The 16,237-nt window shown below is 58.3% G+C and overlaps 2 protein-coding genes across 2 annotated transcripts in view; one reads left to right on the forward strand and one right to left on the reverse strand.

Annotated features, from left to right (window-relative positions):
• LOC101945709 (uncharacterized) overlaps positions 1-16,237 on the forward strand; it is a 449,899-nt gene that overhangs the window by 98,391 nt on the left and 335,271 nt on the right. The window lies entirely within an intron of this gene.
• Positions 271-13,564, reverse strand: UBE2M (ubiquitin conjugating enzyme E2 M). Its single transcript, XM_005311861.4, has 6 exons — positions 13,318-13,564; positions 9,752-9,846; positions 8,951-8,989; positions 8,429-8,532; positions 6,265-6,328; positions 271-1,099 (listed from the first exon to the last, which is right to left on the reverse strand). The coding sequence occupies exons 1-6, from the start codon at positions 13,424-13,426 to the stop codon at positions 959-961; spliced, it is 552 nt and encodes a 183-aa protein (XP_005311918.1). The 5' UTR covers positions 13,427-13,564; the 3' UTR covers positions 271-958.

Raw genomic sequence — 16,237 nt, forward strand, 5'->3', positions numbered from 1 at the left:
GAGGGAGGAGCTACCTGTTGTGCTGGGGAGCAGGAGGGTCAACCCCCACTTCTTACCCACAAGCCACTTCAAACAGCACCACAGGCCAGAGGCCTGGGGCCCATCTTGCTGCTGGGGCTAAGCAGGGAGGGGAGGCTGGGGGGAGATATGGACTCCTGTGCCCCCCGTTAGGGCAGCTGGGTGGGCAGCCCCTCGAGGAGAGACCCCTCCACCCCATCTGAAAGGGAGGAGGGGTGGCGGAGCAATAAGGCACAGACAGGCCCTGGGCAGTGAGGTGCGCTAACATTCCCCTTTAATAACCCGACACGCTAGAGTACAGTGGCTTCATGGCCCCGGGGCTGGCAGGAGGCCCCAGCATGGCAAAGAACCAGTTCATTGGGGGGAGAGGCCTGGGGCAGAAGGGGGCGGGGTTCAATCATCCCAGGCCCCGCCTCTAGCCCGGTCCCATTGAATAATCAGCCTTCGCTGTAAGTGGGGCGCTTTGTTTTTAAAAACCAGACACAAGAGGGATGTAAAAGAGGAGGGCGGGCCTGGCCCCCCCCCACGGCAGGACTGCATGCACCCCTGGCCTGCCCTACACCCCTGCTGCAGCCCCCCGCCTAATAAATAGATGCGCTCTGCGAAGCCAGGGGGAGGAGCCAGTGCGCTCACGCTGGGCCACGGCTAGGGGGCGCTCTGCTTGGGGCCTGAGCATACTGGGAAACCAGCAGGAGAGCGACCAATAGGGAAGAGGGGGCTGTATGGGTGGGGCAGGGGATACAAATGTAAGCCCTGCCCCATCCCTCAGCAGCCACCTCCCCTCCAGCCAGGGGGCAGGAGGGGGGGAAGGCTGCCAGGGGCAGAGGCCGTGAGCAGCGAGGGGGGCCCTGCCAGTGCCAGGCTCCCATGCCCCCCGGTGGCTGAAGGCAGCGGTGTTGGCAGAGTCCCTCGTGGGAGGGGTGGGGGCAGCTGGTCAGTTCTATTTGAGGCAACGCTCGAAGTAGGTGGAGCCGATGTAGCCGCCCCGCATGGAGCGCTGCACGTTCTGCTCAAACAGGCGTCTGTTGTTCTGAAGGACCTCGGCAGCCTCTTTGTTCAGGGGGTCTTCGGGGTTTGGCTCCTGCAGGCGGGGAGTAGACAGAGTTAGAGGCTGGCCATGTCCCTGATCACCCCCACCCAAGTCAGGGCTGCATTCCCCTGCCACGCGCCACCCCTACCGTCCTTCCCCGAGTCCAGCTGCAAAACAATCCTTAGTCCCACTTCCGAGGGCCCATCGCTGCGTCCCCCACCTCCAGTCACTTTAACCAAAGGAGACTCTGTGACCTAGTGGACAGAGCACTGAACAGGACACCTAGGTTCTATTCCTGGTTCGCCACCGTCGCTGTCAGTGCCTCAGTTTCCCCACCTGTAAAATGGGGGTGGATACTGACCTCCTTTGTCAAGTTCTAGATCAGAGCTAGTGTAGCAACAGAAAGTTGTATCACCAACTACCCCGCTATAGTTAACGCAGTACATCACATAAGCAGATGCCATTATAGTGGTATAAGGCACCTTTACACCGGTATGACTGCAGCCAGGCTAAGGTCATACCACTCTAAGTGTGTGGGTAACATGTCACTCCTCTAACCAACAAAGTTACAATGGTACAATCTCTGCATGTAGCCCAGGGCACAGTCAGCTTGTCTGAAATCCCTGCAGCATTACCTCTAATTATGTTGTAAGAGACCGTTCAAGGTGAAGTGGGCACTTAACACACCTCTGCAGGCGTAGGACAAAGGAGGGTTAGCACGTCATAGGTTGCTGTAATAAGCCATAAATCCAGCGTCTTTATTGACTTTCAGTGTATAATAAAGACACTCCTACGGTACACCCCCGGTTGTCACCTACCACTCCAGGGCCCATACGGGATATCAGGTAACAAGGATGGGGATCATATCCAGAAAGAAATCTTTCCCGAACCCCCTCCCCTAGTCTTCAAACAGCCCCCCCACATCTCCACATTCATCAGAAGCAGGCTCCCCATCAACTCAAAGCAGCACCAGACCCTCTCAGAACAACTGATGCAAAACCTGCAGCTATATCTTCACTGCTAGGAGGATAAATACCCCACACGCGCACACGCCTGTCAAGATCCATGGGTTGTACACACGCTTATTACATGTGGTGTACCTCATCCAGTGCACTATATGCCCCAACAACTACATGGGCGAAACAGGACAATCACTACGATCTCACCCTTATCACCTCTGGGCAAACACTTTTCACATAGCGATCATTCTGTATCTGCTAGTCTGTATCCACAAAAACAACAAGGACTCCGGTGGCACCTTAAAGACTAACAGATTTATTTGGGCATAAGCTTTCACGGGTAAAAAAACCTCACTTCTTCAGATCCAACTGAAACCCACGAAAGCTTATGCCCAAATAAATCTGTTAGTCTTTAAGGAGCCACCGGAGTCCTTGTTGTTTTTGTGGATACAGACTAACACGGCTACCCCCCCGATACTTGACTCTGTATCCGGCCTCTCGGTTCTCGTCTTCTAAGGAAACCTCTGCAACACCTTCAAAAGATGAGCCTGGGAGCTTAAAGTCATAACTCTGCTAGACATGAAAAATCATGGACTCAAAGACACTGGATTTATGGCTCATTATAACAATCTGTTACCCACTAACCCCCCTTTTTTGTCCTATAACTAATATAGTCTACTTCACTATGAATGGGTCCCTTGTTAATTCCTTAAATGTGTGTTAATTCCTTATGCTAAACAATCTGTTCCACCTTGTATTGAGCTGTTACACCTGAGAACCTTTCCCAGACCCGAAGAAGAGCTCGCAAGTTTGTCTCTCTCACCGACAGAGAAGTGGGTGCAAAAAAAACAATGGTTCTCAACAAGGGGTACGTGCACCCCTGGAGGTACACAGAGGTCTTCTGAGAGTATATCAGCTCATCGAGATATTTGCCTAGTTTTACAACACGCTACATAAAAAGCACTAGCAAAGTCAGTACAAACTAAAATTTCATACAATGACTTGTTTATACTTCTCTATATACTATCCACTGAAATGTAAGTACAATATTTATATTCCAATTGATTTATTTTACTATGTGGTAAAAACGAAAACGAAGCAATTTGTCAGTACTACACCTCTATCCCAATAGAACGTGACCCGATATAACACGAATTTGGATATAAAGTGGTAAAGCAGCGCTCGGGGGGGGGGGGGGAGAGAGAGGCGGCTGTGCACTCCGGCGGATCGAAGCAAGTTTGATAAAACGCGGTTTCACCTATAACGCGGTAAGATTTTTTGGCTCCCGAGGATAGCGTTATATTGGGGTCGAGGTGTATTGGCTGTGATGCTTACAAAATCAGACCTAAAAATATAAGTAAGTCGTTTTTAAGTGATGTGAAACTTGGGGTACTTAAAACAAATCAGACTGCTGAAAGGAGTACAGTAGTCTGGAAAGGTTGAGAGCCACTGCAATAAAAGATATTACCTCACTTGCCTTGTCTCTCTGATACCCCAGACCAACACAGATACCTCAACATGGCAAACAACCCATAGTTATGTCAAATATTCAAAATCCATTTAACTCCAATGACTGATGACCATTTTGGAGAAACGACAGCACTGTTAAAACATCAGCACCCCCACAGAAGAAACATCCCAAGATCTTCCCATAGACCCCCCAGTTACACAAGGAAGGACCAGATCTGACATTCCCAACCTTTTTAAGGTGGAAAAAACATGGAGAAAGTCTCAAACATTCACTGTAAATGCGTGTGAGGGGACAAGCCCCATTTCTGGTTTTTAAACCCCTTTGCAGGTCACTTTGAAAGGGGAAGGTTCTCCTAGCCCAGAATCAGGCTCCAAACAGCTGCTGAGGCAGAGGGAGTGCTGGGTGTGACCCATTGTGGTACAGATTCAGAAACAAGATCAAGCTCAGGGAAGGCTGAAAGCTGTTCTCATGCACCCCCCTCCCCAAAACCATCACACTGTGAGAAGACTAGATTCCAGCGCACACCCTAAAAGGTTCTAATCTAGCAGGGAAAAGCAGAACAAGGAGGTTTGGAAGCTGAGGCCAGACAAATTCCAATTAGAAATAAGGCACAAAACTTCAACAGTGTGAGGGTCATTAACCACTGGAACCAACTACCAAGGGAAGTGGGATGGATTCTTTATCTCCCGATGGCTTCAAATGCAGACCAGATCCCTTTCCTGGGAGATGCTTTAGCCAAACTCAAGTTATTGGGCTCAGTGCAGCAGTGAGAGGATGGAATTTAGCAGCTGGGCAGGATCGCATTGTAATTGGCAAACGTCAGTAAACGTCACTTTCACCACGCATCCACCAACCAATGAAAAACATTTCCACTGATCATCAAAATTACAGAGGCAAAGAAAGAAATGTTGCTTCAGAACTCGTTGGAGTTTGATTTAAGGCTATTTACTTTGTACCACTTGACATATGTGGACAACTGGGTTTTCACAGTGATAAAACTAACTTTGAATCTCAGCGTCTAAGGTCACTAAACAATTGTCCGGCCCTCCCCCAATCATTTTCTACACGTGTGAAAATTTTAAACAATAGAAATGGGGGAGAAATGCTTAAACCCCGTCATTTTGGAAAAGTGTAAACATTTAAATGGATAAAAATTGAAAAAAATGCAGAAAAGAAAAACATCCATCACAATTACAGAAAAACCAACAATCGAGGTCTGCCAAACCTCACTGTACGGGAGGTCAGACCAGAAGATCTAATGGTCTCTTCCTGGTCTTAAACTCAAAGAGAAGCGTCGGTTTCTTTTTAAGGAAGTTAGAGGGTGTCTTTACAAGCTAGCACGTCACAGGACAGCAGCTTCACTTTTATCCTGGCGCCCGCGCAGAATGCACGCGACAGGGCAGAGCTCAGATCTAATCCCCTTGCGCTCTGCAGGGCCTTGGAAATCATGCCATTACTGTCGATTCAAGAGGCAGGATGGCCCAATGGTTAGAGCACTTGGGAGTTACATCTTCTCTTCCCTGCGCTGTCACTGCCCGTGTGACCAACCACCTCCGTGCTTCACTGCCCCATCTGTACAATGGGTATAACGGCCCGGCCCCACAAGGCCACGTGACTATAAATCCACAGAAGATTGTGAGGTGCTCAACTATCACAGTGATTGGGGGACCTCAGAGAGAGGGGGGGATAGACGGGAAAGTTGGTACTGATTTCCACCTGCAGGATGTATTTTAACATTACATTAAACTCCACTGATTCTGCCCCTGGGTATTTTAATCGACTGTAGAACTGCCTCAAGAAAGAGACAGATGAGGGATTGTGGGGAGAAACACATTTGCTGAACGCCTCTGCTCAAGAGAACGGCAGCGAAATAGTTCACGATGCTACCATTTAAAGCTGCCCGTCATTAGGGTTCAGGGTTAACAGTCCACAGAGCTCACCCATTTCAGGCTGCTGGCAGATGCTGCTCAACCCGTTGCCCCTTTTCCTCTTTTGGGCAGCTCTCTGCACCCATCACATTGACCAGAGCCTTTAGGGGAAGCCCTGGGACCCCACAAAGGCTCCACCAATTGTGTCAGAGTCAGTCCAAGGCACCAGGGACGCAGCAGCTGAGCCAAAGGAGAGACCCCGCATCCCACTGGTGCGTGATGGGCTCTTGGCAGGCTGCCCCAAGCCGGGCAGCAGCTCCACCCCCCAAGGGCACAGCAACCAGCCATGCCCAAGGGACGAGCCGCAGGGCGCTCAGCCTGCGCCAAGGCGAGGGAGCCCCGGGCAGGGCCAAGCAGAGACCCAGGGACCTGCAGAGATGGAAACACACAGGAGAGCCGGCCCCGGGGCCTTGCCAGGCAGCCAGCCATGCGGACCGGAGCATGGCAATGCAGGCAGCTCAATGCACAGCTACGACAACCCCCTCAGCCCTTGCACAGAGTAACCTGCCAATGCCTCCCTCGGCTCTGAGGGACTGCACCCCCCGCCAGACTGTGCCACAGCCTCCCCAGAGACCCTAGGAAGAAATCACCCCGCCCCACCGCTCCCCCAAACTGCAAGGGAACAAGGAGATCGGCACCCCACGACCAGCCCCCAAACACACATGGCAGGAAGCAACCACGCCCCCTCCCAGCCCTGCTGAAACGCCAGGGCTACCTCCACCCCAAATAGTGCAGGGGACACCACGTCCCTCCCACCTCCTGCCCCACAGCCCACCCAACATGTCCCCCCTCCCCTCCACCTGCCTCCCATCCCCCCCCCCCAACAATGCAGGTGAACCCCTCCCCCCCCTTACTCACCAAGAAGAGGTACTGCAGACCATAAATTATAGAGTTTATTGTTAGTACAGGTTTCCAGTCCTCTCTGCGGGGCAGAAAAGAGTTGTGAGTGAGGACGCTGCGGCCAAGCCCACGAGAGGAGCAACACCACACTGGGGTGGCAGGGGATCATCCCAGGTTCTAACTGGGGAGGAGAGCCAGACAGGAGACATGGGAGGGCAGGGAGGGGAGGTTTTGGGGTGGGGATCACATCAGAATCTGACTAGGGAGATGGGGATCATGGAGATGATGGGAGGAGGGGTTGCCCCAAGACCTGTATGTGAGGAGAAGGGCAGTGCTGCTGGAGGGGAATCCCCCATATCCCTCCCCCCAGGCTCCATGGGGGTGGGCCACAGGGGATTCCCCCTGTGATGCTGCATGACTGAAGATGACCATTTGTAGCAGTTGCTACCACTGTTATACAATTGCAACAAATCTTATACAAAGACTATCATGTGAGGTGTCAATGGAAAAGTCAAATACAATTATCATGGCTAAATCCATGGATCACCACGGCATCTGAAGGTGTGAGATTGGCTAGGTATCTGTATCTCACATGCGTTTGTCCTTGGGGTAATCCCCACAAGGTAGCTAACATTCAGTCTCCCCAGCCCATTGTGAATGGACTACTCAGAAGAATCAACTCTCTTCCCGAAGACACCTCAGAGCGCAAGGAGCCAATGGCCACCCCTGCGATTCAGTAAAACATGTAAGAGATCTGATGTGGACATGTGACCTCAGACTCCATCTTTGTCCATACACGCAGGCTGTATTCTTTGTTTGGGACAGTAACTTTCCATACACATGGCAGAGGATATAAGAGGCACCTGAGACATCTCCAGTTTGTCTCTTTCCTCTAAGACAGAGGTGGGTAAACTACAGTCCACGGGCCACATCTGGCCCATGGGATTGTCCTGCCCGGCCGTTAAGCTCCCGACCGGGGAGGCTAGCCCCCGGCCCCTCCCTCCCCCACACCCTCACCTCACCACACCACGCTGCCAGCGCTCTGGCCCTGCGCTCCTGCATGGCTGGCTGCGGCCGGGCAGCAGGGCTGCGAGCTCCTGCTGCTCTGAGCGGCATAGTAAGGGGTTGGATAAGGGACAGGAAATCCCAGGGGGCAGTCAGGGGACAGGGGGCAGTTGGACGGGGCAGTGGTTCGGAGGGGGAGGGGGGGAAATCAGGGGATGGGAAACAGGGGGTTGGATAGGCATGGGAGTCCCAGGGGGCCTGTCTGGGGGCAGGGGTGTGAATAGGGGGCGGGGCAATCAGGGGACAGGAAGCAAGCGGGGTTGGATGGGGGCGGGGTCCGGGAGGGGGCAGTCAGGGGACAAGGAGCAGCGGGGGTTGGATGGGTCAGGAGTTCTGATGGGGGCAGTCATGGGGCAGGAAGTGGGAGGGGGCGGAGGCCAGGCTGTTTGGGGAGGCACAGCCTTCCCTACCCAGCCCTCCATACAGTTTCGCAACCCGATGTGGCCATCGGGCCAAAAAGTTTGCCCACCCCTGCTCTAAGAGGAGCATTTTGAACAATGGTCTGAGGACCGTCCAATCTTTTGGAAGTTACCAGAGAGACTTTATTCCAACATTTATTCCACCAGCCGTCTATTCCATCACTGCTACAAGCCTGATGTAAGGACTTTGCAATCATTTGTATGTATATGATCTTTTAACCATTTATAACTATTCTTTTTATTAATAAATTCTTAGTTTATTAAGGATTGGCTGACAGAGTGATATCCGGGTAAGATCTGAGATACATTTTGACCTGGTGGTAAGCATCTTATCCTTTGGGATTGGTGGAACCTCACATGGGGTGAATTGGGTTTTCAGTAACCTCTCACTATATTAGACCAGTTTGTTGGGATGGGAACCAATGGCTGGAACGCCTCTAAGCGGGCTGTGTTTGGCTTCTTATGAACCGGTGTGGTATTGCAGCTCATTTGCTACTGGTTTGGTGAATCTAACTGTAGTTAAAACCACCGGTTTCTTGCAGTCTGCTCTGAGTGTGCATTCTCAGTGAGGTCCATTCAAGGCACCAGGTCACACCCCATATCTCCCCCTCCTCCCTCGATCTGCGTGGGTGGGACAATCCCCCAGACCGGCCTGGGGGTAGCAGTGATAGAGTGGGGCGGCCAGGTGCGCTCCCTACCTGAGGATATTTAGGCAGACGTTGCCCTCTAGGTCTATGTTGGGGTGGTACACCATGGTCTCACACTTCACCTTGGGAGGGTCATGAGGGTAGCCTTGGCCTACCTGCAGACAGACAGACAGGGACAGACAGATGGGAGAGTCATTCCCAAGGCCCCCCCACAGCAGAGCAGCTGGGCCCAGACTCCATGACCCCGTCAACTGACAGGAGCTCTGGAATCCCCCCCACCCGTAGTGCTGCTCCCTCCGCAGCAGGAAGGCACAAGCGGCCCGGACTCCTGGGTCCTCTTGCCAGCTCTGGGAGACTGTGGGCGTGTCCTCAGCTTCCTGAGCAGACACAGCACCTTCCTCCCTCCCAGGAAAGGGGACACCAGATTCGTGGGGTCGACACTCCCTCCTTGGCTCAGACACAGCGCAAGGAGAGTCCAACACGGGGAAGCCCCAAGAGCCCCCCGACCCTCCCCTTCCCGGCAAGGCTCCTGTGAAAATCAAGCTTCACCCCAGGGGCAGGGAAGGGACTTACCTTAAAACTGAAGACAAACTTCCCCCCTTTATAGAAACCCTGAAAGAGAAAAGACCTTCAGCAAGGGAGGGATCCTCATGGGGGGTCCCCAGCATCCCAAGGGGCTGGGCTCAGCTCCGCCCCATGGATCCAAGGGCAGGGGACCAGAGACGCAGCAGCTAGGGGCTTTGATCACACTCCCTCCACGTGCCATTCGGCTCAGCTGGCATTGTGGGGCCTGATCCAGGGTGGGGTTGAGGGGCACTGGCAGCGCTGTGGTGGGCAAGCTGGGATAGCAGGGGGGAGGGGAGAGGGGACGCGCGGGGGAAATATTCAGGATTGAGGGGTGCCAGCAGCACTGTGGTGAACGAGCTGGGATAGCGGGGGGTGGGGGTATAGTCAGGATTATGGGGCACCGTCAGGGTTGCAGTGGGCGAGCTGGGATAGTCGGGATCGAGGGGCAGCAGGGGCATGTGCAGAGCCATGAATCTTTTGCAGCCCCTGCCCCCATCTCACTCCCCAGCGTACTGGCTCGGACTCCAGCACCGCATCACCTCATGCAGCTGGAAGGCAGCTCCGTGTGCATCGCTCCCTTCCCCCCCCGCACCCCGGCCTGCTGCAGCACCAGCTGGGCCCCCTGGGCCTGGGCCAGCGCCCACCCAGCAGGGAGCAGCAACCGGAGTCTGGGCACAGGCTGAGCCCATCAGCTGAGCAGCAGCTGGGGCTTCCCCAGGAGCAGGAAGAGAAAGTCAAGTCCCGGCATGCAGGACTCCCTGCTCCCCACCCACGTGCCGGACCCCCTCCCTGCCCGTCCCCCCTCACCTCGTCAGGGCAGATAACTAGCTTGAAGTTGAGGAGGTCGTCCTGGTCGGAGAAATCTATTTCGCATGTTTTCGGCAAATTCAGTTCGTTAATATCTGGGAGGCAGGAGGGAAGCAGGGAGAGACGGGTCAGTTCGGAGGATAACCCCAGATCCCTCCCCCCACGGAGGAGCCCCATGCCCACCGCACTCTCCATAGGGGGCAGATCTCTGCACCAGAAAGAGGCATTGCAAAAGTGGGTGGGACAATCCTGACCTGGCCCCCGCCCACCCTGGGAGGGAGACAGACCTGGGAGCCTTCTACTAAGTCCTTCTCACTGGAGGTCCATGATATTCGGGCTGGGGTCAAGACACTGGCTCTCAGGGATCAGATTGGGGGAAGTGCCATATTGAGAGCATACCCCAGGCACTCAGCCCTGCCCAGGCCCCACTCACACAACAGGACGAGCTAAGGCTGTGTCCCAGTTCAGCCTGGCACTGGGTCTCTGACTGCCCTCTCTCAAGGGGCGAGGCCCAGCAGGATCAGGCCCATGGTGAAGGGCACTGCACAGAAACGTGCCAGGGAGGGGGCACACGTTCCTAACAGGACATAGACTGAGCCTCACCGGGTACGTCCCTGGAGCACAGCCAGGATCCCCCATCAGCTCAGGATGGGGCAGAGGGAGCCAAGGGCATTGACCTGCCCCCTCTGGAAGAGTGGACTGGAGCTCCAGACTGGGACACAAGCGGATGGGGATGGACACTGGTATCTTTCTGGGCACAGCCAGAAGTGGGGAGACCCCAGGTTTCTGCCCTTTGCAGACACTTGCACAGCTGGTGCTGCCTGTAGGGATGTCTGATTTGTCGCATGGTGGGGTTTTCATCAGGGGCCCCCAGTGGGGTGTGCACCCCACCCCCAGAAACATGGGTTCCCATGGGTGGGGCTCCCACCCCCACCAGGGAAACCCCAGGAGACACCCATACCCACACTGGGGGTTCCTCCTTCCTTGCTGGGGAACCCCAGGAGACCTCCCCACACACACTGGGGGCCCCCACCAGGGAAACCCCATGAGACCCTCCGCACATATTTGTCTAAGGACCTCCACAAGAACACGCCCATATTGAGCCCTGCCACACTGGCCATCCCCCTGCCTGTTCCCACCCCTCCAGCGAATCTTCCTCCCCCTGTTGCATCGAGGAGCCCCCCCCCGCCCCCTCCCAGCATGTGTGTGGGGGGAGTCTCAGTATGTATGTCTTGGGGACGCTCAGAAGAGCGTGAGCCCCATTGGGGAAGACCTCCATGGGGGGTGGCTCTCAGAGAAAGTGGTGGAGGAGGGATTTTTCCCACCCAGGTGCGAAATGAATTTTGTTATGTGCACCAATATGGGGGTGATGTGTGACGCATCACCTTCATATTGGTGCACATAACAAAATTCATGTGGCGGGGGTGGGGCCGAGGGGTTCAGCATGTGGGAGGGGGCTCAGGGCTGGGGCAGAGGGTTGGGGTGGCGGGTTTCCAGAGAGCTCTGGCTGGGGGTGTGGGCTCCGGGAGTGAGGGTTTGGGGTGCAGGAGGGTGCTATGGGGCTACAGCAGGTAGAGAGGGCTCCCCCCAGCTCTCTCCCCGCAGCAGCATCTGGGCTCGGGGGGGGAGGGGGCCCTCTCCCCACCGCAACAGCTCCGGGGCTGGGACTGCAGGATAGGCGCCCTTCCCACAACCCCCGCAGGTCCGGGCCAGGGCTGGGTTCGGGAAGGGGTGCTCCGACCACGACAGGTCCAGGCCGTGCCCGCCGGGTTTGGGTCGGGGTAGGGGCACCCTGGCCACAGCAGATCCAGGGAACCAGGCTAGGTTGGGGCCGGAGGAGGGGCGCCCCTCTCATGACCAGTCCCCAGGGAAGATTCCCTGAGTAGCACTAAATAGGCTGCTACACGGCCACGCAGCTTACAGGGAACTTAAGAGCAGAGCCCCAGTGGGGGTAGATGAGGAGGAAGTCCCTTTGGAGGAGGGATTCCCCCATTCCCCAGCAAGAGGATCATTGATGTGTGTATGTGGGCTCATGGAATTCTGTAATGGGCAGGAGAATGTGGGAGTCTGCCCAATATGTGAGCGGAAGATGCTCCCCCCCGCATAGGTGCTTTCACCCATGGGGCGAGGGGGAGTAGCCACTTGACAGCGTAGGGGTAGGAAGGAGGGTGATCTTCCCCATTAAGCTCCCTCCATTGGGAGGCATCTATGGGGTCTGAGTGTGGGTGCCCCCCAATGAGTGGATGGGGTCTCACCCCACCAATACAGGCTCTGGGTGCGGGCACAGAGTGGAGGAAGGAGGCTGCCTCCCAGCACCTGCCTGAGCCAGGTGGTACCTTTTCACTGAAGGTGGGGGGGGGGGTGTCAGTGGATCACCCCAGGATTTGCACCAGCTGGTATGTTTCTGAGTGGGGTTTCCCTTGTGTCTGGGGGGGGGTCTCTCCCCTAGCAGCCCATCAAGGAGGTACCAATCAGGGCTTCAGGTGGGTTACACCTTTCTGAGTTGAGGGGATCTGGGCCATCCTAGTGGTACCAGTAGGTGGGTCTGAGCCGGATGGTGGCCAGGGAATCTGGACCAGGCCAGATGGTACCAGTGGGTTGGAGCCAGACAATACTGGGACCGGGCAGTACCAGGTCCGGTGCATAGAGAATTTGGGGAGGGGGAATGGTACCAATCATCTTGGGCCAGGCCAGGCCAGACGGTATCAGGCCGGGTATTGCCAGGGTCAGAGCATCCAGCTACTCCCAATGAGGGTCTGAACTGGGCCATACCAAACTGGGGGGCGGCTAGGCCGGGCAGTTCCCCACGAGGGTCTGGTCTGGGCGGTATGGAGATGGGGGTAGAGAGATCTAGGCCGGGCGGCACCGGGCCAGGGGGGGGGGAAGGGGACCTGGGCCGAAGGGGGAGGGGAGGGACCTGGGGCGCGAGGGGGTGGGGGGAGAGGGGAGGGACCTGGGCCGGGCGGTACCGGGAGGGGGGGGGAGGGGACCTGGGCTGAAGGGGGGGAGGGGACCTGGGCCGGGCGGTACCGGGAGGGGGGGGGGGGACCTGGGCCGAAGGGGGAGGGGAGGGACCAGGGCCGGGTGGTACCGGGAGGGGGGGGGAGGGGACCTGGGCCGGGCGGTACTGGGGCGGGGGGAGGGGAGGGGACCTGGGCCGGGCGGTACCGGGGGGGCGGGGGAAGGACCTGGGCCGGGCGGTACCGGGGGGAGGGGAGGGGACCTGGGCCGGGGGGGAGGGAAGGACCTGGGCCGGGCGGTACCGGGGGGGAGGGGAGGGGAGGGGGGAGGAGGGGACCTGGGCCGGGGGAGGGGGGACCTGGGCCGGGCGGTACCGGGGGGGCGGGGGAGGGACCTGGGCCGGGTGGTACCGGGGGGGGGGGACCTGGGCCGGGCGGTACCGGGGGGGCGGGGGAGGGACCTGGGCCGGGTGGTACCGGGGGGGCGGGGGAGGGACCTGGGCCGGGCGGTACCGGGGGGAGGGGAGGGGACCTGGGCCGAAGGGGGAGGGGAGGGACCTGGGCCGGGCGGTACCGGGGGAGGGAAGGACCTGGGCCGGGCGGTACCTTTCTGGATGCGGAGCTGCGCGGCCGACGCCTTCTTGCTGCTGCCCTTGGTGCCTCCGGCCGATTCCTCCTCCTTCTTCTGCTGCTTCAGCGAGAACAGTTTGATCATCCTGCCGGGCGGGCCGGGCCGGGCCGGGAGCCGAACCGAACCGGGCCGGGCGGGCCCGGGGGGCGGGGCTCGGCGCGGCCTGTGCGGGGTCCCGGCGCTGGGCCGGGTCGGTCGGTCGCTCGCTGCTGCCGGGCCCGGGGGGGAAGCGGAGCGGGGCCGCCCAGGCTGCTACCGCTGCGGGTGCGTCGGCAACGGCCGGCCCGCTCGGCTCCTTCCGGAAGGGCTTCGGCTGCTTCCGTCGCCAACGGATTGGACCTCGCTGCTTTCCGTCCCGGGTCTGAGCACCGCCCACTCCCAGCTTCGCCACTTTCCGCCACAGCATCGGCACTTTCCGCCAGACGCCCGGCATCATACGTCAGACGCTCGGCACCGCCCACCCAGGGCTCGGCACTTTCCGCCGCACGCTCGGCACATTCCGCCGGGCCCTCGCCTTCCCGGTGCGGAGAAGACGCTGCCTTCCAAAGGGCTGGGGGTGGGACCCGCGGGTCGGGTATGGTTCAGGGCGGAAGTCCGCGGGCCGCCATCTTTAGTGAGGGTAGAATGACTTCCGGTCCATGGGGTTTTTAGGGAGGCTGACGTTTCTGGGAGGGGAATTTGGAAGAACCCGGTCCCAAACGTGCCTCAGCCTGCTGGGAACCCCACCCCTGTTTTATGGGGTCCTCTGGTCATTGTACCACCAAGGCTGGGGTCAGAGGTCACCAAACTCACACCAATTGGCCGCCTGTGCCAGGCCCACTGAACCATTACATGGCTGGAAGGCGCTGTGGCCGTGGGGAGAAGGGGGCGGCCATGGGGAGGACACAGCTGGAAGGCGCTGTGGCCGTGGGGGGGAGGAGGCGGCCATGGGGAGGACACAGCTGGAAGGCGCTGTGGCCGTGGGGAGAAGGGGGCGGCCATGGGGAGGACACAGCTGGAAGGCGCTGTGGCCGTCGGGGGAAGGGGGCGGCCATGGGGAGGACACAGCTGGAAGGCGCTGTGGCCGTGGGGGGAAGGGGCGGCCGTGGGGAGGACACAGCTGGAAGGCGCTGTGGCCGTGGGGAGAAGGGGGCGGCCATGGGGAGGACACAGCTGGAAGGCACTGTGGCCGTCGGGGGCGGCCGTGGGGATAGGGTGACCAGATGTCCTGATTTTATAGGGACAGTCACGATTTTGGGGTCTTTTTCTTGTATAGGCTCCTATTACCCCCCAGCCCCTGTCCTGATTTTTCACATTTGCTGTCTGGTCACCCTACGTGGGGATGACACAGCTGGAAGGCACTGTGGCCGTCGGGGGAAAGGGGCGGCCGTGGGGAGGACACAGCTGGAAGGCGCTGTGACCATTGAGGGAAGGGGGCGGCCGTGGAGATGACACAGCTGGAAGGCGCTGTGGCTGTCGGGGGAAGGGGGCGGCCGTGGAGATGACACAGCTGGAAGGCGCTGTGGCTGTCGGGGGAAGGGGGCGGCCATGGGGAGGACACAGCTGGAAGGCGCTGTGGCGGTCGGGGGAAGGGGTGGCCATGGGGAGGACACAGCTGGAAGGCGCTGTGGCCGTCAGGGGAAGGGGGCAGCTGTGGGGAGGACACAGCTGGAAGGCGCTGTGGCCGTCGGGGGAAGGGGGGCGGCCATGGGGACCACACAACTAGAAGGCACTGTGGCCGTCGGGGGAAGGGGGCAGCTGTGGGGAGGACACAGCTGGAAGGCGCTGTGGCCGTCGGGGGAAGGGGGCGGCCATGGGGACCACACAACTAGAAGGCACTGTGGCCGTCGGGGGAAGGGGGCGGCCATGGGGAGGACACAGCTGGAAGGCGCTGTGACCATCGGGGGAAGGGGGCAGCTGTGGGGACCACACTGGAAGGTGCTGTGGCCATCAGGGGGATAGGGAGGGAAGGGGTCAGCAGTGGGGGTTGCACAGCCACATGGTGCCATGGCCGTTGGGGATGGCAGGAGGGAAGTAGGTGGCCACGGGTATGACCCAGGAACCGCTCTGTGCCGACTGGCAGAGGGCACAAGGGAGGCATAAAGTTTTACAGGGATCCCCTGGGTCAGGTAAATACATACCCCCTGCCCTCCCTAAATGGAGCCCCACCCCTGAGGGACTGACAGTGGGAGCCCCAGCAGGTGCAGGGCACACAGGGACTTGGGGCTTCACTTCCACGGACTGCACTGAAGCTTTGGTCTTCAGCCCCATGAAGAACTGGCAGGGGCTGAAGCCCCAGCACCTTTGGCATGCCTGGCGAGGCAGCTGGGGCTCCATTTATGGAGGGCTGGGGGCACACCTTCCCCCTCCAGTTATGAGTTAGTCCCGGGCACCAACTACCCCAAGCCTGTCAGCACGCAACCAGTCACTCCTCTACCCGCACTAGACACCAACCTCTCCGTCCTCAGGCGCTGCCCCGACTATAAGTTCCCGGCCTATAGGAGCTGCAGAGCTGGCACTGCGAGGTGGGCAACATGCGGAACCCCGCTGACTACCCCTGTGCCTAGGAGCCGGAGGGACATGCCAGCCACTTCCAGGAGCTGCGCGGAGCCGGCTGTTGCGGCCAACTGGACTTTTAACAGCCCGGTCGCTGGTGCTGACCGGAGCTGCCAGGGACCCTTTTCGACCAGGCGTTCCGGTCGAAAATCGGACACTTGGCAACCCTAGCTGTTGTCTGTGGTCTCTCAACCCGTTTCAGTAAAAAGGCCGGGTTTGATTCCTTATTTGTGGGTGTAACCCAAAAGCTTTGCCTTTGGACTGCTGCTGCTGGGGGTTTGCCCAGGAGCAGAGTAAAACCAGGGGCTCGGTTTGAAACAAGCCCCCCAGCCCCCTGGCTGTGTAATGCTGGAAAGGAAG

The sequence above is a fragment of the Chrysemys picta genome, chromosome 17 (genome assembly GCF_011386835.1).
Source record: "Chrysemys picta bellii isolate R12L10 chromosome 17, ASM1138683v2, whole genome shotgun sequence".
In the NCBI taxonomy this organism is placed as follows: domain Eukaryota; kingdom Metazoa; phylum Chordata; order Testudines; family Emydidae; genus Chrysemys; species Chrysemys picta.

Excerpts from the sequence above, each read along its gene's own strand:
- UBE2M (XM_005311861.4), bottom strand. The coding sequence starts at position 13,426 with ATGATCAAACTGTTCTCGCTGAAGCAGCAGAAGAAGGAGGAGGAATCG. Across the intron at positions 9,847-13,317 it reads GCAGCTCCGCATCCAGAAAG|ATATTAACGAACTGAATTTG; the intron begins GTACCGCCCGGC and ends CCTGCCTCCCAG. Across the intron at positions 6,329-8,428 it reads GTCTGCCTAAATATCCTCAG|AGAGGACTGGAAACCTGTAC; the intron begins GTAGGGAGCGCA and ends TCTGCCCCGCAG.